This window comes from Mastomys coucha, unplaced genomic scaffold (assembly GCF_008632895.1).
Source record: "Mastomys coucha isolate ucsf_1 unplaced genomic scaffold, UCSF_Mcou_1 pScaffold23, whole genome shotgun sequence".
Lineage (NCBI taxonomy): Eukaryota > Metazoa > Chordata > Mammalia > Rodentia > Muridae > Mastomys > Mastomys coucha.
This window is the reverse complement of record NW_022196906.1, coordinates 105424148-105445812: the sequence shown is the minus strand read 5'-3', so window position 1 is coordinate 105445812 and position 21665 is coordinate 105424148. Positions and strand designations below refer to the sequence as shown.

General features: G+C 45.6%; 1 protein-coding gene across 1 annotated transcript in view; it reads right to left on the bottom strand.

Annotated features, from left to right (window-relative positions):
* Positions 1–13593: 13593 nt before the first annotated feature.
* The window catches only part of Dclk3 (doublecortin like kinase 3), a 55539-nt gene continuing 47467 nt past the window's right edge, over positions 13594–21665 (bottom strand). The window contains exons 3-5 of the mRNA XM_031345354.1: positions 19976–20108; positions 17704–17871; positions 13594–14171 (exon numbers count right to left, since the gene is read on the bottom strand). Coding sequence (XP_031201214.1) covers positions 13987–14171; positions 17704–17871; positions 19976–20108 — 486 coding nt within the window. The 3' untranslated portion in view covers positions 13594–13986. The remainder of the gene's footprint in view (positions 14172–17703; positions 17872–19975; positions 20109–21665) is intronic.

Sequence of the window (21665 nt, the reverse complement as noted above, 5' to 3'; positions counted from 1 at the left end):
GGGGGCGGGGAATATGGAGTATAAAAATAAATAAATAGGACAAACTAGGGATGTCTGAGAAGAGGAAACATCAATTGACACAATGCTTCCATCAGGAAGAAAGCTAGAATAAGGAGTGATTTGAAAATTCTCTTGCCTTAATAACCCAGCAATTACATGCAGGAGACAAGACAAATATCAAAGAGCACGGAGGCCTGACTAAGGATAAACGTGCCTGGCTTCGAGCATAGAGATCTTGCTGTTGTTTCTTCTTCAGAATTGCTGTAGCAATGGCTGATTCATCTACGAGGTGCAGGAAGTGTGCATCTTGATTTGCAGCGGTATTGCGGGAACCAGAGACATTTATCCAGAGTCTCAGATTTCGACATGCCGAGAATGCAATTGCGGTCACCTTTACACGGAAGGCTGATTTACCGTGGTTTCTCCACACCAGAGGAAAACCCCGTCCCAGAAGAGGGTCCTAAGAAGTGCTGACTGAAACTTGGACAGATGACCTTTCTGACTTTGGTTCAGCTCCCTTGAATGGACTCTGACTGGTCACGGGTGAAAACGCAGTAGAGTTACCATGACTGACCAGAAGAGGCGTTGAGTTTCATCATGTGGGACAGCACATCTGTCATGGACTTGTTATACCCTGAACCAGACATAGTACTGTGGTAATGGCTTTGATAAAGGGGACAAGGACAAAAATGTTCTCTGTCTCCTTTGCGCTCAGGAGTGAACTCCAAAGTCTGCTCAGGCCTCAGGCAGTCACAGTTTGGAGAAACAGCTCATTTGACCTTGCGAAGCCTCTAGATCTTCTAAAAGCAACCACAATCCACTCACCCTGTCTTCTGCAGCAGTGACTACTCCATGTGCATCCTTGGAGGCTTGTGCTCGGGGTCCGAGAGCTAAACCAGGAAGTGGCCTGGATGCTGGCCCCTGGGTTGTGTGATGGGAAGGATGCGGTGGTCCTCAGCTCTGTCAAGCCACTTGAGAGTATCTGAACCCTAGTCACCAGCAAGGGTCAAGATATTTTCGCACAGGACACTGTAGTCTTTATGCTGGTCCAAGTCTGTAGGTTGTTGTGGGGTATAACCAAGCCTCCTAATGCACCAGGTATTGCCAGGATCCCCGCTTACAGGTGTGACAAAGCAACTTGAGGGAAGGTGGATTTACTTCATCTTACGGCACAAGAGGACACGGTTCACCAGGGAAGGGACCGGGAGTTTTCAGGAGCTTGGGATCACTGGCCAGATGGCATCTGCAGTCGGGAAGTAGAGAGAGATGGTCTAACCCAGCCTGCACCAGGCTGGGGGAAGGGCACACATATTGTTTGATTTTTTTTTCCACTGAAAATATTAACACATTGAGTGTATATATTTATGCCAATGTTTTACAGTAATGAAAAGAATGTACTTTTTTTCTGTAAAAAAATAAAAAAATAAATAAATAATAAAATTTTTTAAAAAGTTGCTCCCTGGCTTCTATATGTATTGTGGCACACACATGTGCATACAGGCACATCACATATACACAATAAAGAAATACAATTTAAAATGTAAAAAAAATATTTTTTAGAAAGTAACTATTTTAAGCCCCCAAACTATGACACCTTAAACCACACATAAACACAACCTCCAAATCTAAATGTTTAGATTTTTAAATTTATATACTTATTTAATGTGTATGGGTGCTTGGCCTGTCTACACGTCTGTGCATTATGTGTATTTAGTGTGTGAGCAGGCCAGAAGATGGTGTCAGATCCCCTGGAATGGAAGTTACAGATGGTTGTAAGCCATCATGCCTGTACTGAGAATTGAACCTGGGCTCTTTAGAAGAGCAGTTCATGATCTTGAAGCCATCTCTCCAACACATAATCAAAATGTTTCTAAGGTACTGCTGTATGCAGGAATAAAAACCTATTTTCATCATACAATGATTCTCTAACAATTTTTCAGCATGTGGAAACACAGCTCTGGGGTTACGATCAATAGAATCGATGTTTGAGATATGCCTAGCACATTTTAGTTTTCTAATCTTAAAATGTTGGCTGACCCTTAACTCTTTTAAAGGTTACAATGGTAACCAGGTCTCGTGTCTGTCAGCAACTGCTATTAGGGAAAAAAAATGTACAATATGAGCATTTCGGTCTCAAGACCTTATCTCTCCCTTCATGCTGGCCAGCTCTAAGTTAGCCTGATCTAACCTTTTCCTGACCCAAGAGTTGGGGCTGTGGGTGAGAGAGTGAAAGAGCAGTGGGGAGGGAAGAAGGGACAGAGAAAGAGATCAAAGAGAAAAGAAAAAGTACAAGAGGAGAGAGGGAGAGAAAGAAAAACTGATTCTCTAGGACTGATGTCCAAGCCTGACCTTCTTTTTTTCTCTGCTTATCTATCTCAATTTCTAACTCACTCCCTCACTCTTTCCCTCCCTCTCTCAAAGAATAAGCACAAATAAACTCAAAGGACTCTAAGCCCTCAGGTGTGGCCAGAGCTTACAGCTGGCTCCGAAGCACCTGCTGACCACCCTGCCAAAGAATCCCCAAGAGCAGATGCAACTTGCACCCTAGTAAAGCCAGGAAACGTGTTTCCAAGAAGCAACTTAACAGATTCGTCTTCACTTTGAGAACAAGTCACTCTGGCTTGCTCAATGTCTATGGCAAAGCAGACATTTTTAAAATGCAAATACCATGCTTGTACTTTTCTGTGAATGTATGTTCCCAAGCCTCCCTCTGCAGCCCCACTCCAATCTTCAGCATCCTTCCAGCTGTGAGCCTTTTTTCATGACAGCCCCACGTCTGAAGTCCTTCTCTTCATCTCTGACCCCCAGCACTGCCCACCCTCGCCCCTGGTCCACCCACCCTTGCTTTCACCCTGCCCTAGGATAGAATCAAGCTCTGCCAGGGTTGAGCACTGTAGAGGCTTTTTATCACCACAAGCAAGAACATCTTGTTCTGATGATGCAGTTCTTATCTACCAGACAGAAATATCCCAATTTGAGACATTAAACCCAGCAAGGCAGAAAATGAGAAAGATGCTAAGGCAGATTGTCAGAAACGCGTTCGTCCGTCAGAAACCAATATAGCTACAGTCTCTGGGGTACAAGGTCAGGAGCATGAGCAGCTAGGCATTGTTGTGCACAAGCAAAACTCAACCCTTCCTGAGCCAAGCGGCTCAGCTCCTAACACCAGAAAGGTGGCCTGCGGTGCTGTATGCAGTGCCACCTGGTGGCTATTTGGTGATCTGCCGGGCTGCCCAGCCTGAAGTTTATCAGGTAATAACCTGTTCATCCTTGTTCATTTGTCAAGATGTCACTGGTCCTGGTAGTGAGGGAAAACTCAAAAAAAAAAAAAACCCTAATTCAACTTCAAATAAAGTAATTGACTCACTTTCTTTGCTAAGGTAGACTAAGCCTGAACTCTGGGTCAGTAAAACACCGAGCAACCATTCAAACCTGAACTCAAGCCCAGAACCTCTTCTAAAGAGCTGCACATCGTGGTGCATACTTCTATCCCGGCACTGAAGAGGTAGAAGCGAGATACCTTGTCTCAAATAATAGAGTAGACAGGACCTGAGACTATCCTCTGGGTCCATACCAACCCGGGGGGTTGGGGGGGAAGGCGGAGGGGAACTTCAGAGTCTCGTTAGGATGTCTTTGGAGATCCTTTGCTTAGCTAAGGCTAGGACATTACTATCTCCAGCTAAAAGTGTTCCCAATAGCCATGATAATTTACAACCTTAGCCGGAGCAATCCCAGTAGACAAAACAGACAGTGTCCTGGGAAGTGGGCTGGAGTCTACTTCAGTGTAGACTACTTTGCCCACTACAGTGCAGGCAAGGCAGGTCAGTGGGCTCTGGAGGCCACAGCAGGGAGGCTCTGGAGGCCACGGCAGGGAGGCAGGGAGGCTCCCCTTAAGCGTCTAGCCTGCTCTGCTTCCTGTCACCTCGGGCTCCTTGGATTCCTAGGCAGCTTTGTGTTCCTTGGCCTTTGGGGTGTTTTGCAGAAGAAGAAGAAGAAGAAGAAGAAGAAGAAGAAGAAGAAGAAGAAGAAGAAGAGGAAGAGGAAGAGGAAGAGGAAGAGGAAGAGGAAGAGGAAGAGGAAGAGGAAGAAGAAGAAGAAGAAGAAGAAGAAGAAGAAGAAGAAGAAGAAGAAGAAGAAGAAGAAGAAGAAGAAGAAGAAGAAGAAGAAGAAGAAGAAGAAAGAGGATGAAGAACTAACTTGGGGGTCAAAGTTTGCCCTTTTCCCGCCTTAGAAATGAGGAAATTCTGGTGTCCTTGAACTTGGGGAGGGGCTGCTGAGCGACAGTGCAAGGCGGAGTCACTGCTCTCAGGAGCATCTCTGAGACCTTAAATCAACAGATAGTGAGACATGTGGAGGGCCTAAGACTTTAGGTAATAAGGAGGCAAAAAGAGCTAGGGACCCAGTAACCCAAATGCCAGGGCACCTGGCCTCACGATCCTGAGGTGCCCCAGGGGTCGACAATGGGGCAGTCTCAGCAGCCACCTATCCCTGGAAACAGAAAGGTCCCAGGTTAATATAAAAATAGAGACTGAGGCCAGAGCGTCAGGAGCAAGGACTGAAATGCAGGCATCGAAAACGCAAACTTTGCTTTGTCCTCTTGCTGGGTGAGCTTGGCCAGGTGTCTGAACTCCAACTACCAGGGGCGGACGCTGAGATTCCCTTCGTGGGGTGGGGTGTCTTAGTCTGGTGAATAAAGGAGAATGTGAGTAGTGCTACCCTACGGTCTGGGGTCCTGGACTGAATTCAGAGGAGAAGGGGAGAGGAGCATCGCATCCATCTCTGCTTCCTCACTAAAGGTCGCAGCGTGGCCAGCGGCTGCTTCACCGTGCCATCGCAGCTGCTTCACCGTGCTACCGCGGCTGCTTCACCGTGCCATCGCGGCTGCTTCACCGTGCCATCACGGCTGCTTCACCGTGCCATCGCGGCTGCTTCACCGTGCCATCCCGGCTACACCGGAAGTCAAAATAAAAATGACCCTCCCTTCTTTCCGCTGATATCGTTGGGTGTTTTCTGGGCACTAGAGGATTTGCTGTAAAGTGCCCGTGTGAGTCCGGTGATCCTTCACTTCCAAGTTTACAATTCTGCTTAACCTCTACAGAAAAACACAGGGTGACTGCCCTAAACTATGCAAGTAACACATCCTGTAAAAGTATGTCAAAGAAGATGCTGCTGTTCTAAGTGACTCCTAAAGCAAACCGCAGTCAAGGTCACACAGCCAACTCATGTCCTCCACATCACTAGACAGAAATGCTGATATTCCCATACTTCCTCTGGGTATGATCCCCTCACGCTGAATTCGGGTCCCTTTTCCTGGACAGAGACCTCTTCACCCCCACCCTGGCACTAGGGCTGCCTAGCAGTATCCAGACGACAGAATGGCATAGGAAAGCCCTGTCTGCTTGTATCCAGGAGTGTCTAAAGATCTCCCCTACTAAACCATCCACCACCAGACCAGGACTAGAACTGCTTTTCACTCTAAAGAAAAAAATACAGAACATAGTCCAAGGGCTTAACACTAGCCCAGCCTCCTGTCTAGAATAAGTGTGGATGACCCAATACACCAATGGTGTACACACCTATTACCCTAGTACTGAGGTAGCTGAGGCTGGAGAATTACAAGTTTGACATCAACATAGCTATGTAACAAGAGCTTGTCTCAAGCAACACATGAAGTTAATAAAATGCATCACCTCCTGCCCACTGCAGTGCACCATCAGCAAACAGCATTCTCCACCAGCTTGCTCAGCCGCTGCACCAGTGCGATTCCAAATGCCAGGAGCGCCACCTGCTGCTCAAATGTGGAAAGTCCAGCTTGTCCTTCTTCAAGTTCTCTGCAAGATTTTTAAATGTTTTGAGGGTGTTTGTTGTCTAGATAATCCAAAACTAAGTTAACACAAATACACACCAAATTATAAATCTGATAACAGAGCAAACTTGATTCCAATGTAGGGTTTATTTTGCATTTTAAAATTCTGGGAGGTCAGCTAATATCTTTGGAAGCATTTACATCAACAGAGGCCCAAGGATTCAGCTACATGCTGCACGCTGGCCATAGAAATGGCTGTGAGAATGGATGTCCCATCATGTCACACACGTATCTAATTCAGAACAGTCAGGGTCATGCTTACCATGCAAAGGACAATTGTGAGAACACAAAACACCACCCAATCTTTTGAGCTGAAATAGATCATGTGAAGCTAATTTGTGGTCTGCCTGTGTGATGGACCATGAGTGACAGGGATAAGAAATGCACACCCGATACCTAGAAGTGGTGTCACACACCTTTAATCACAGCATTTGGAAGGTGGGAACAGGCAGAACTCTGTGAGTTCTAGGCCAGCCTGGTCTACAGATAGAATTTTAGGACAGCTAGGACTACACAGAGAAACTCTGTCTTGAAAAACAAAGAAAGAAAGAGAGGGGGAGGGAGAGGGAGAACAGGGAGATAAAGGGGGAGAAAGAGGGAGAGAAAGGGAAGAAAAGACAAGAAAGGTGCACCTCCTGTTGTCTGTAATATTTAACTTGCAGTGTATAAAATGGTTTCATTCTTTCTAGTTCGTTTTCCTATTTCTCTGCCTCTATGTGTATCTCTGACTACTTTGTGGCTATTTCTGCTGAACTGAAAACATTCCCCTTAGAGGGAAGGAGGGAGGGAAGGAGGGAGGGAAGTCCAAAAGACTTTAAACTTCCATAGCTAGGCAGTTACTAAAGTTACAATACTAAGGAGTGTGAGTATCCAAAATGTGAGATTATGTACTGTCTCGTCTCTATTTCTGTGTGAATCACTGTTTCTCCCCTCTCTCTGTGTGTATCTCTCTGTGCTTCTGTGTCTGTCGCTAGGTGTGTGTGTGTGTCTCTCTGATTCTCTCCCTCTCCCCTTCTCCCTCTCCTCCCCTTCCTTCCCCTCTTCCCCCTCCTCCCTTTTCCCTCTCCTCTCCTCTCACGTCTCTCCCCTCTCCCTCTTTCATACACACACACACACACACACACACACACACACACACACACACACACACACTGCTGTTTGGTGTGGATGGATGGGTAGATGGATAAAGTTCATATAGAGGATGTCTTGGCTCCTTTTCATGTTGTTGTCATAAGATATCCTGTTAAAAGAAGCTGACAGAAGAAATGGGTTCTTTTAGTTCTCAACTGAAGACTCAGGCCATCAAGGCAGGAAAGTCAAAGCAGCGGGAGCTTATGTGCATGCTCACCCCACACGCACAGTCAGGACAGGGGATGGCCACAGCTTAGGTTTCCTCTCGAATCTTTACATCCCAAGGTCCCAACCCAGGAAGCAGTGCTGCCCACAGTGAGCACGTCTTCCCACCTCAATCAATGTAATAGAGATAATCCACCCACGAAAACGCCCAGAAGCCCATCACCAGATGGTCTAGATTCTGATAAGTGGCAATCAACGTTAATCATCATAAATGGCTTACTAGAGTTCTCTACCTCTAAAGGGAGCACTTCTGTGACTCACATTGAGTCCAGTTAGGGCTGATTACGGTGTCTCACGGCCCCCAGGCTCCCACGGCTCCTAATTACATCCATCTGTTGTTCTCCTTGGTAGTCCTGAAGGTCAGATATGGCCACTCTGTTCCCGTGTACAGCTCAGCTTCTGACCCTTCTAAGGGTCTGTCTTCTTTGACCCAGGAATTCCCAAAGCATGCTCTTTTGGTGGCAGGTGGCAGAAGCTCTGGGACCAAGATGAACAGGCAAATAAGCCTACTACCTCTAGGCATAGACTTAAGTGCTTGAATCCCATTGGCTAAGGCAAATCATATGACTTCCTTAAGGCAGGAAGGTATAGTCTCCTTCCAGGAACAAGAAAGGATAGGAAGGCCAGTAGAGATGCAGAGAAATCATACAATCTGGGCTAGAGAGATGGCTCAGCGGTTAAGAGCACTGACTGTCCTTCCGAATGTCCTGAGTTCAAATTTCAGCAACCACAGGATGGCTTACCACCATCCATAACGAGATCTGATGCCCTCTTCTGGAGTGTCTGAAGACATCTACAGAGTACTTACATATAATAAATAAATCTTTTAAAAAAAATTTAAAAAAAAAAAACCATACACTCTACCACAGACTTGAATTGGTTGGATGGGTGGATGGGTGTTGTTTTGTTTTGTTTTGTTGCTTGTTTGTTGAGACAGTCACATGGGTGTCCCTGATCCACCAGCTCCAGGTTCCCCAAGCTTGTGTGTGTTTCCACAGAGCTGAGAGACTAGGATCTGTTCCCAAATTCTGGGAAAGAAAACTTTCGTCTGGCTGGATGTGTCAAATGTTCACCTCCAGTTCAGCCAGCTGTGTCTGATGGTGACCGCAGATCATCCAGCCCCAACACCTCCATCAGGGGACAGAGATACAATTTTGTAGAGGGCAGGAAGTGAATGGTGTTCCTATTTCCACCCCTAAGAGTCTGGAGCCAACAAGCTAATAACTAGCAGGTGATCTTCCTGAGATGGCTCTGGCTTGGACTAAAATCTACAACGTAGCTCTCATAGGCAAGGCCCAGAAGAAATTCATTTTAGGAAAGATTCCTGCTATTGATATGCTTTTCCTGTTATTATTAAACATATGTAATAGTCACTAGGTATTAACTCACCCTTCTGAGCAGATCTCTGAAGATCTACAAAGATGCCCTGTCTTGTAGCGATGCTATATAGGCAAATGGATGATTTCTTCATCCTTAATGATGATCCTAGAAGAATTCCTAAATTCATAACAATTGTTAAGCTCTTTTAATAACAGTGCTATTAAACCCTTTCTGATAGTCGAAACTGCAATCAGTCTTTCGTGCTTCTGAGATAGCAAGCAGACACCTCCAACTTAGAGCACATTCCTAAAGGCTGTAGAACCATTAACCAAAGGTCATAAAAAGGAAACTAATGATGTGCCATAAGTGCTAGGACAGAAGATAAAATATTGACTTGGTTTATCTATACAAAATTTCACTAATAACTTAGTTACTGTTTTTTAACTCTCCATGAACCTGTGGAGCTGTGAGAGGTGATGGGTGTTTAGCCAGATAATTACTCCTAATAGATATGCATATAAACATTCTCTGTTGTAAACTTCTTATTTGATTTATGATTTGAATTTATGTGTGAACTTGTGATGAACTTTTTACAGTGTGATCATGTATTCTGGAAGATTTGTAAGTGCTGAGGACAAAGAGAGGAGAGCATTCTCTTTATCCCCCTTTCCTTACCATTCTCCTTGTCCCACTTTTTTAGATTCTGCTAATCCCCTTCTTCTTAGAAGCCCCTTCCCCTTTTTCTTTCATGGGAAACTTTTTAGAATTTAGAAATAAAAGCTAAAACTACTTTCCAACATGTCCCTTTTTCTTCCTGTGACTTCACCCAGAAGGCTGGAAGTTAGAGCTGTACCATTCCTGCAGACATAGAACAAAGCCTACTTTACCTATGTTTGGTCCCCACCCCTGCCACTGTTAACCGCTTAAGCCAGCGATTTATAACTCTCAGAAAAAGTAAGAACGTTTTGTCGGACCTTTTAGAAGCTATCATCAGCATTCGGTATAGTTAGAGAACTAGACCATCTGGAGACCATCAGTCCTTAAAGCCACACCTGAGCCCAACTCTGCGTCTCATTTCAACCCGCTCCTGGCCGGGAGGCTCCTGGAAGCTAAGTGTCACCCTGGCATCTGTTCCTTATTCTGGGTCACACCCTGTGAGCTGCCAAGTCAGCTGTCCTGCAGTGGGGAAAGGGAGAGATGGGGATGCCCATCCGAACCTGGGTCAGAAAGCTGTGATTCCCTGGGAGAAGTAGCATGCCTGGGGGCTTGTGTCAGGCAAGTGCCTTGAGGAATAAGCATGTGGAGATGTGTGCCCAAGAGCACAGCTGCTGCTTCTGCTCTGGCCAAGAAAGGACCTAGATCCTGCAATCCCAGCCCTTGGAGACTGAGACAATAAATAAGGTTACTGTGAGGCCAGCCTGGGCTGTATGGTGAGTTCCAAGCCAGACTGAACTACAGAGAAGGACCTTGTCTCTAAAAGAAAGGAAGAAAGACAGAGGAACCCTGAAAGAGGAACAGTGAAAGGCAAGGAAGGAAAGAAGAAAAAGAGAGAAGGGGTGGAAAGGTGAAAGGGAGGAGACAGTAGGGGAAGGAAACAAGAGAAAGAAAAGAGAGGAGAGGAGAGAAGAAGGAGTGGAAGGAGGGGGAGGAACGAAGGGGAAGAGGAGAAGGGGGAGGAGTGGGGAGAAGGTAAGAGGGGAGGGGAGGAGAAGGAAAGGAAGGAAGCGAAGTGAAGGGGAGGAAGAGGGAGAAAGAAGGAGAGGAAGATGGGAGGAGAGAGGAGGAGGGGAGGAAAAGAGAAGGAGGAGAGGAAAGGGAGAAAAGAGAAGGAGAGGAGGGGAGGGGAGAGGAGAAAAGGAAAAAGAAAAGATAAGCCAGGAAGTGTGGGTCACTTACAGGAAGTAAATAGGCCCCTTCCTTTTCAAAGGCACAGCCAAGCTGAGAAGAAACAATGCTTGTAGGGCTGAGGGACCCAGGACAAGCAGCTCAAAGTGTGCACCTGGCAGGTGCAGCGCTGAAGCCATTTGATCCAGGCAGAATCACTCTGTGGCTTTACTCAACCTTGGATGGTCTCCTAATAATGATTCCCCCTTTGAAGTGAGGTGCATCACCCTCTTGAGTCTGAAGGTTTGGCTTCGAGCATTTGCTAAAATTAGAACTAGATTCACTGATGTCTTTTGTTTCAAATGTTTTTGCTTCCGCTTCTTCAAGAGTACAAGTGAGGAGCAGCCAGGGGACCACAGCTGGAAAGTAAAGAGCTAACCCCTGCCCGTAGGGGTGCAGAAACATGAAAGCAAGAAGTCTGCATGATTCCTGTTGTGAGTTTTCAAGTCTTTTTCACCAGACATCACTGTCATTCCTGCAGGTGACCTGAGGTGGTGCCTCAGTCTGTAAAGCTCTTATCAAGCACAAGGTCCTGAGTTCAATGCCCAGAACCCACGTTAAAGCTAGGCATGACAGCGCATTTGTAATCCCAGTACTGGCAAGGATAGCAGGTGGATATCTATGTAGGAATCAATGACAAGCCAGTCTAGGCTATTTGGTGACTTCCAGGCCAGTGTCTCAAAATTGGAGATGGATAATACTTAAGGAACAACATCTAAGGGTGTCCTCGGCTTCTACACGCAGGTGTACCTGCACACGCGCGCGCGCGCGCGCACACACACACACACACACACACACACACACACACACACACACAGGAATACATACAACATGCTACAAGACAGCATCTTCTCACATACATGCATCTTCCCGTGTCACGGGGCACAGCCTGGTACTCTCCATAAGATAAGAAGCACATGTATTAGAACTATTATAAGCCTTTCATGGAGAGCCCATGCCTTTCTGGTGATTGTTTAGCAATTCCTGGCTTCTCTTCCCTCAAATTCCCCTTCCCTCTCTACCTAGTGGGGGTCAATGCTTCTTTAACTCCCCAGTAAAACTAATACAAGGATAGAAGCTTGAACGGGGTACAGTAGTACTATGTCCAATTTTCTGAGGAATCACCAAACTGATTTCCAGAATGGTTGTACCAGCTTGCAATCCCACCAGCAATGAAGGAGTGTTCCTCTTTCTCCACAACCTCGCCAGCGTCTGCTGTCACTTGAGCTTTTGATCTTAGCCATTCTGACTGGTGTGAGGTGGAATCTCAGGGTTGTTTTGATTTGCATTTCCCTGATGACTAAGGATGTTGAACATTTATTTTGGACCTTCTCAGCCATCCAGTATTTCTCAGTTGAGAATTCTTTGTTTAGCTCTGTACCCCATTTTTTAATAGGTTATTAGACTCTGGAGTCTAACTTCTTGAGGACCCAGCAATAACACTGCTGGGCATATACCCAGAAGATGCTCCAACATGTAATAAGGACACATGCTCCACTATGTTCATAGCAGCCTTATTTATAATACCTAGAAGCTAGAAACAACCCAGATGTTCCTCAACAGAGGAATAGATACAGAAAATGTAGTACATCTACACATGGAGTACTACTCAGCTATTAAAAACAATGAATTTATGAAATTGTTAGGGAAATGGATCTATCTGGAGAATATCATCCTGAGTAAGGTAACCCAATCACAAAAGAACACACATGGTATGCACTCACTGATAAGTGGATATTAGCCCAGAAGCTCAGAGTACCCAAGATACAATCCACAAACCACAAGAAACTAAAGAAGGAAGACCAAAGTGTGAATACTTCGATCTTTCTTAGAAGGGGGGACAAAATACCCATTGAAGGAGTTGCGGAGACAAAGTATGGAGCAGAGACTGAAGGAAGGACAATCCAGAAACTGCCCCACCTGAGAATCCTCCCCATATACAATCACCAAACCCAAACACTATTGTGGATGCCAGCAAGTGCTGGCTGACAGGAGCCTGATATAGCTGTCTCTTGAGAAGCTCTGCCAGTGCCTGACTAATACAGAAGTAGAGGCTCACAGCCATTCATTGGACTGAGCACAGGGTCCCCAATGAAAGAACTAGAGAAAGGACCCAAGGAGCTGAAGGGTTTGCAGCCCCATAAGAGGAACAACAATATGAACTAACCAGTATCCCCAGAGCTCGCAGGGACTAAACCACCAACCAAAGAGTACACATGGTGGGACACATGGCCCCAGCTGTATATGTAGCAGAGGATGGCCTTGTTGGTCATCAATAGGAGGAGAGGCCCTTGGTCCTGTGAAGATTCTATGCCCCAGTGTAGGGGAATGCCAAGGCCAGGAAACAGGAGAGGGTAGGTTGGTGAGCAGGGGGAGGGGGAGGAATTTTTTTTCAGAGGGGAAACCAGGAAATGAGAGAACATTTGAAATGTAAATAAAGAAAAATAAAAAATAAATAAATAAAAAACAGGGGCACGGGGTCACCCTACACTGAGGTCCACCTCCATTGTAAACTAAGGATGGACAGATCAGGCCATCCTATGCCCCAGTTTCTCCATGTATAAAGTAGGACGAGAATTATCAACACAAAACACAGCCCTTGCTCCAAACAAAAATTATTGTGAACCAAACATGAGTGACCATGGCCTGGCAGCATTCATTCATGTTGTCCTAAATGACACACCCCGTCCTGGAAATGGTTACATGATTTTATTATTATTATTACTGTCAGATAAGACAAAGTCTCAGATCAATGAATTTACCAAATCTACTGGTGGTGTGATCAGGTAGGCAGCTTGCAGCCAAGCGGGGTGCCACCTCCGCAGGTTTTAGATGCTCTCACACCTTAGCTTTGGTTAATAGAAGCTAGGGTTCAGCTGAGCTCCAACAGCTTTACCTGTTAGGTCAGATGTACAGCTTGGTGTGACATGGCTATTAAGGGGATGGAAGATAACCCAAGGTAATTTTTTGGCTCTCGATCTGTACGTTCCAATTCTCCATAATCATGAAGTTCTAATCAGTCAACCTGCAGATTTATCGAAAAAAGTGGTTTTTTTTTCATGGAATTTCAGTTCACAGAACCATACGTGTTGGTCTCTTGGTCAAAGGTTAAAACGCAGCTGTCTTACTACTTCCCCAGCTCTTCCCACCATTGAACAAGGCAGATCTTTCTCTGTTATTCATCGTGTTTTATTGAGATTAAAAACGCCAGAAATCATTTCATTCATTGGGGGGGGAGGGGTGCTCGAGCGATGTGAAGCACACTCATGTTGCCCACCATGAACTTGACTCCAAGGAGAAAACAGAATTCATCATTATTATCAAAATTCCTCATTCGTAGCAATTCTTAGCCAAAAAGTATTAAAGACTTCAGATATACAAATCTAAAAATATCATACATCATTCAACATTAGGACGTTGCTTTTCAAACACTCTTTAAAATATGCCAAGTGGCTCTTCTCCTTCCTTAGTTTTGTGGAGAAGTGTCTTGCACAGCCTTGCTTGTAGACTAGACGTCCCCTCTCTTCTCTAACAAGGCTGGACAGATGTCCCAGGCAGGATTATGACACCTGCTCTGCAACCTTCTTGTGCTGGCTCTGGAAGCTGTTGGAGGACTCCTCCTTCTGTGTGTTCACTGTGCTGGGCTGCCCAACCATCTCAACCCAGGGATGCTGTAGAACCTGGTGGGCTGTGTACCGCTTCTTGGGGTCCACCACCAACAAATTTCTCACCAGATCTTTGGCAGCTGTAGGAGGGGGAGAAATTGGGGAAAGCATGGTGAATGAGGGTAGCTCTGAAGTGTTCCTTCCTTCCAAAGCGTGAGGTGGGAGCCCACACATCCACATTAGCACGGGGGCGGGGGATGGCTAATAAACTTTCCTTGTCCAGGGTAACATGACAGAAGACAGAAAATTCCCAGACCTGTTCCAGACCCTGATGACCACTGAGCATTAGCAATCAGGTTAAGCTAAAGCAAGAGGATTACTTGAATATGAGGCTAGTGTAGGTGAGCTACAGTTACATAGTGAGTTCCCAGATAGCCTGGGCTACAGAGTGAGATCCAGTCAGAAAGAAAGAGAGAAAGAAAAAAAGAAAGAAAAAAGAAAGAAAGAAAGAGAGAGGGGGGAAGGAAGGGAGAGAGAAAGAGAGAGGGGGAGGGAGGGAGGGAGGAAGAAAACAGAAAAGAAAGGAAAGGAAGAAAAAGGAGGGAAAAAAGGAAGGAAGAAAGAAGAAAAGGACAGAAGAAGAGGAAGAGAAAGGAAGGAAGCAACAGTGAATGGCAGAGAGAAGGAAAAGGAGAGGAGAGGAAAGGGGAATAAAAGGCTGCAGAAAAAAGGGGAAGGAAGGAGGAAATGATAGAGGGAAAAAAAGGGAAGAGGAAATGGAAAAGAAAGACAAGAAGGAAGAAGAGAAATCTGGCTAGTGGTGCTGAGTAATGAGACCTTACTCTATGGACTCTGAACTGGCTGTGTGACCAGGGCTAACTAGCACAGCTCTACAGGAGAGCGCCTTGGTTTTTTCATTCCCACTTCTAACATCCACATACCCAGGCCAAGGAGACAGAGAGTGAACACCATGTCTCCGTATTTTAAAGTTTTACAACAAACTAACAAATTTTTAAATAAAACATGTTCCCCTTTTTCCTAAGCTAATAAATATTTCTGCACACTAACGAAACTGAAAGACGTGTAAAGAAACCTAAGCAGTCACTAACATGAAATCAAATGATTTTTCACTTCCTGCTCAAGTCCATGCCAATCCTAGACTGATCCTAGAGAGATCAGCCATTAGAAGGCAGATCCCACCTCCCAGCCCACCCCCACCCACCCTTACCCCAGCAGGTGTGGCATGGAAAGGCCTCACAAGTCTAGCACTGCCCCACTGCAGTCTAAGGTTAACAGGCCACATCCAGCTGCTGCAAAGAGACCTGCGGCAGCTGTGGCCTTCCTGCCCTCTCACTAAAAGCCCAGCCCCCTCCCCCATGCCTGGGAATCAAAGGCAACCTGAAGGTAGGCACACAGCGTAGGTCACATATTAATTAAGCCTAGTTCTGTGGAGTCCAGACCCCCTTCTTCCCGGCCGCAACCCCCGCCCCCTGCCTTGAAACCTTTAAATGTAGAGACCCTCTTTTGTCTGGTGGGCCTTAGAGCCTCTTGCTTCAGACCTCCTCCACTTGCTTGTGCTCTGTCTCCCTTGAAGGACATTCAACTTGGCTCCATTCTCTCAAACCTACTCACTTCTCTGCCCTTCCCCAAACCTAACTGGTAGGCAGGGTAGTGGGTAAGTAGACAAAAGAACACCCTCTGCCCTCCCAACCCTCACCCCCACTCTACCGGCTTTCCCTCTTGATTGTTGGGACAATGAAAGAAAACGCCCAGCTTTTCTCCCTTATTGAAAGGTGCCTCTAATTCAATTATCAGACATTCCCACACCTGTCAACCCCTCCCGTATCCCCTTCCAGCGATGTCTAGAGTCTAGAAGCCACAGATTTCTCCTGCCCTGCCTGGTTCAAGCAGGGCAGATTCTGTACCACCCTGTTGTAATATGGCTTTTTTAACCTGATCATCCACTTTAGTCCAGTAACCAATGCAACCAACCGAGCAGAACAATACTTGGGCAACTAGCTCCGTGATGATAGTGGTAGTTACTGATACCTTCTAGCAGAAGGAGGGAAGAGAATGGTTGGGAGTCCAGCCATTCCTTCCTTCACCCTACCCCCAACTACAAGTGATCTTGGGGAGGGGCTAGAGTATATAGGAAAAGAAAGCTGACAGAAAGGCTAGCTCCATAATGTGTCTTCCACAAGCTCATCGTCTATGATGGGGTAGGACTATTCAGTGATGCAGCCAGGTTGGGATCACCCTTGTTCCTGAAAGTTATCCTTCACCCATACTATGTAAGTAAATTCAATAAATTCACTGGTCCCCCAAGTCGCCCTTTTATGGAATTGATACCTTGGTCTGTCTATGGGTATATCTGGCGTATAGATAGATGTTTGGTCATGTCTATTGAAACCAGGCCTCATGATGCTCCGTATTAATGAAACCAATGGCTTTTTCAGACTGTGCCTTGCCTGGAGAGATTCCATTTTATAAATAGATTTTAACTCCATTTTGAGGATGAAGGAGGGATATATACCTGGGTGAACACTTCATTGGGATCATCCACCCAGCACCAGTCAAAAGACACAGGCCTGTACCTTATTTCCAGGAGTAGAAAATGTGCCACTTTTAAATATATTGGAGTGGATTGAGACTATTGGATAACATGAGCATATTAAAATCATATCAAGAAAACAAGGCCCAAGAATTTAAACATACCAGACTGAGAAAGGGGGTAATGCCCTGACTTGGACCATAGCACCTGAATGGCAAGAGTCCCCACCAACCTGCCATCTGATTCCTGGAATGTGCTTCAAGGACCAACAGGGAAAGTGCTTCCAGCTGTCCCTGGGGTTCACACTGCTGGCATTGCCTACCCAACTACTGCCTACCCATCCTCCTATTTGCCTGTCTGGACCTGCCTGCCATCTATCCATCCAATAGCTCTAGCCATGAACCCGATCCTGTGCTTCAATCTCTTAGCTAGACTCAGAGCCACAACTTCACTCTCAAATCCCGGTGAGTCACAGCAGCTGGACTGGCAAAGGCGGCCTTGTAACTGTCTCCTAGGTTTCCTTATCTTATCAATACAGATTCCACTTACATTCCTATCTTCCTACTTCTGAAACTTCATGAAATTCTGCTGCAACCCCTTTTAACCCTGTGTATCTATTCAGTGTGTGTGTGTGTGTGTGTGTGTGTGTGTGTGTGTGTGTGTGTGTGTGTGTTTATCCCATGATATGTGATATGAGAGTTAATATTAGTAATTAAGATTGGAATAAAAAGAACCTGTGTTAACCTTGGCCCAATTACCAATCTGGCAAATTGCTATCATTAAGATTGCTTTGTAGATTTATTTTTACTTAATAAGTTCTACCATGGTGGGAGGAGACACAGGTGTATGTGTTCAGCTATGTTGCTGGCATAGCATGCTCAGGACAATATCTTCTCCAGAAACGTTAACCTAACACGTCCCTTCTAAACCCCAAGAGCATCACAGACTGGAAGACCAGATCTAAACAAACCCCTCCAAGTCTCTCATCTATGTGTGAGGACAGCCGAGTACCACGCAGAGCTTCCCCCACACCCTCCAAATACCTCTCCAGACCACTCTTTAAAGTAGTGGGACGAGACCCGCAGCCTCCCTTCAGATTACAGGGAGCCTCGGATTCTCACCATCAGAAATGTTGTCCCAGTAAGGAGAGAGGAACTCAAACTGGCCCACTTGGATGATGTTGAAGAGCTCATTTTGGTCCTTCTCAGGACTTCGGAAAGGGGGGAAGCCACACAAGAGGATATACAGGATCACACCTGCCGCCCACATGTCCACCTCCAAGCCGTAACCTGCAAGAACACAGAGACAGACAGGTAGCTCAAAGGTGAGGAACTCATCTCTTGAACTGTGCAACAACAGCAAAAGCAAAGATTCCTCCCTCCCTTAAGTTGCTTTTGTCTGGTATTTTGTTGCAATAATAATAATAATAATAACAACAACAAATACAGTAACTGATTATAATGTAATGTAACTCTTTAGAGATGAGTTATGAAAAGTAATTGTCCTAGTTTGCTACAACTGTCAACTTGACATAGCCTAGAATGCCCAAAGGAGGGAGCCCCAGTTAAATGTGAGTCTATGAGCAATATCTGTAGAGAACTATCTTGATTATTAATTGATGTGGGTAAAAGAGCCAAGCCCCATATGGGCAGTACCATCCCTAGGCTTGAGATGAATAAGAAAACTAGTTAAACATGAGTCCAGGAGCAAACCATCAAGCATCACTCTTCCTTGGTTTCAGCAGAATTCCTTGGTTATGAGTGAGTTCTCTGGCTGGAACTGCCTCCAGGTTCCTACCTTGCATGCCCACCCTGAATTCCATAAGTGATGGACTGTGACCTGGAAGTGCAAGATGAAATAAGCCTTTTCCTTACTTAAACTGGCTTTTGGTCATGGTGTGTGCCACAGGAACAGGGTGGAACTGGAACAGTGACATCCAGTTGAGGTTTCTATGTACATTACCTATGGACCTCCCTACACAGGCATATACACATTTTCAAGAACTTTCTGACTTCTCATCTTTAGGAGTGAATACAACGGGCAGCTTTAAATGGACATTAGAAGTTCATTGGAGCCTTGGAGCAGGTTTATCAAGACACAAGTCAGTAAGAACCTAAAGTGAATAAAGTCCTTGATGGCCCCTTTGGGGACAGCCCAGCAATGACTGTTCAATTCTCAAGGACTGTTGACCCTTAGGGGACAGACTCTTCTGCCCCTGGCCCCTCTTAAGACTTTCCCTTTGCCTCTGAAACTTCTGCATTCCTAATCCAGTTCCATCTTTCCATGAAGCCCAGCTTCTACTGACGGCCTTCCCTCCTACCTGTGACTCCCCTGAATCAGAACTTAACTGTCCTTGCTCTGATGTCACAGCAGAGCCACCAGCTTACCAGTTTAGCCATCAGATGGAAGAATCTCAATATGATGATAATTTATCCAGGACATCCTGTCCTTGCCAACGGGACAACAGTGTGGGTCTGCATTCATGTCTCTTGATCAGCGTGATGAAAATTTAACTCCTCCCATCTCATTTCCTCTGAGAACTTTTTCCCCAACACCCCATCTTAGCTGACGTGCTTTCCCCACACACTCACGCTAATTTGCTTTGTCTCTCATCCAATTCATCTTTGCTTGCATTACAATGTCCTATGTCTTCCACTGTTCTCAGACACCTGTCATTCAAAATCTAAACACTTCCTGTTTGAGATAAGTTCAGGCTCAGCCTACCCAACCCACTGACTCTCTAAAAGCAGTGAGACTAGTCTCAAGTCTCCACTCTAACCTCACACAAGCTCCATCTCCTCTTCACATCTCCCAGGAACCGTCCTCGCCTTCTGCCCAGACCAAGCTTTCAAGCCATGCAGAATCTGTCTCACTTCACAATGCCACAGTTATCTTCCGTATATTTTCTGTTTATGTACTTTACAAAGTATGTTGCCAAAGCAGTTCATTGGGTCTGCTCCAGTGAGGAATGAATATTCATGGATTCTGAAATGAGATCTCTTTTGCCTTTGAATGAAGGTTCACCAAGGAATTTTTAAACTTTTAGCTTAAGAAATGTTTCCATTTTCTCCCATAGTGTTAGACCTGGGAACAAATGGCCTTCATTGAGTAGATTTCTCCCCCTGTTCTATTTTTCATCGTTGTCCTGCCTACAAATACAGAGAGAGAGAGAGAGAGAGAGAGAGAGAGAGAGAGAGAGAGAGAGAGAGATGCATGCATACACATACAGATGCATGCATGCACAAAGTTAAATAAAAAATAAATGAATATTTTTAAATCAAGCCTGAGTTCCAGCTCTCTGAGATTTTTGTAACAGTTCCTTGTTGGAAACACTAAGTAAGGCATTTGTCGATTGTAAAGCTTGAGTATCAAAGAGCAAAGGGTAACACTCACCTTTCTCAGAAAGAATTTCAGGAGCTACATATGTTGGCGTCCCACACACAGTAAATATAGGCCTCACCACAATTTTGGCCAAGCCAAAATCAGCCAGCTTCAGGGTGGTAGACTTGTCTTCGTGTCGCTGAACCTAGGAGGGATCAAAAGGGCCAAAGCATTAAAACTGAGATGGAGATAAAGAAGGATCACTTAGGCAGTAGTGTGTGTATGTGTGTGTGTGTGTATGTGTGTCTGTGTGTGTGTGTCTGTGTGTATGTGTGTGTCTGTGTGTGTGTGTCTGTGTGTGTGTGTGTGTGCAACCTGGAACACTGAGACAGTGGTGTGTGGGTGCAACCTGGGACACTGAGACAGTAGTGTGTGTGTGTGTGTGTATGTGTGTGTGTGTGTGTGTGTGTGTGTGTGTGTATGCAACCAGGGACACTGAGACAGTAGTATGTGTGTGCAACCTGGGACACTGAGACAGTAGTGTGTGTGTATAACCAGGAACACTGAGACAGTAGTGTGTGTGTGCAACCAAGTCGACGCAGCAATGACCCCCAAAAGTCACAGGGTATCCCAGGAGACACGCCCAGCCTGACCTCAATGCAGCTGCTCACATTTTCAAGTAAAGGAGCAGATTCAGGCTCACCGCACCATCCAGTTCAGCTTTATTAAATGTGATGTTAAAAATGTATTGATTAAAACTCAGTTTCTCAGCTACACTGGGCACATGTGTTTGTCCAAGAGTAACCTGAGAGTTGGGTACCGTGCTGGACAGTGCAGATGGAAACCATTTCCACTGGACACCACTGCATTCCAACAAGGACCCATGGCACTTTGAACATAAACTAACTCGTGTAAGAACAAGCAAAGGTCTAGGGGGCAGGGGGATGGTTCAGTGGGTTAAGGAGCTTGCCATCAAAACCGAGTTCAATTCCCAGGACCCATAGCGTGGGAAGAGAGAGAACCTGACTTCAACCTCCACATAGGATGGAGGCACACACTCCTAACCTGTAAATGTATGTTACAGGTTCCATGTTACTTCACATGGAACAAAGGATGCAGGTCAAACCCAGTACTATCTTGCTCCAAGTTCCAAACCATACAGTGTAAGCTGGTTCCATCTGGGGAAAAGTTAAAATACCAGACACAAATTCAAACTCCAGCCTTCTTCGATATCAATAAGCATCTATCCAACTAAGCCAAAGGTCAACTGTCCATATCACATTACAGGAGCCAGTGGGCAAGGTCAGATGATGAACAGCACTGTTCATTCAAGCACGGGGTAAAAGCTTACTGGGTGCTTTTATCAAAGAGACTCACTGTTGCTGTCCATACCTGCAAGAGGAACATCCGGGATGTCTGCAGTTCACACCCTGAGTTTCTGCTAGATCTGAGCACAGATCTCCCATGCTCCTATCAGCACTTAGGGGTGGGGACAAAGGGGACTGGTGGGTCTCCCTGTGTCTGAGTTATGGTGGCAAATGGCATGCAGGCTGGGGTAGCCATCTTATCTCTCCTTCCCAGGTAGATGCTTAGATACTTGTGGTCTAACTAAGAATGCGCCCCTCCATTGTAAAATCTCCAGTTAAATTTCAAAGTGAAATAGCAGAGTTTGTGACTGTGGATCAAGAGAACGGCACCTGGGTTGTTTCCAGGTTCTGGCTATTATAAATAAGGCTGCTATGAACATGGTGGAGCATGTGTC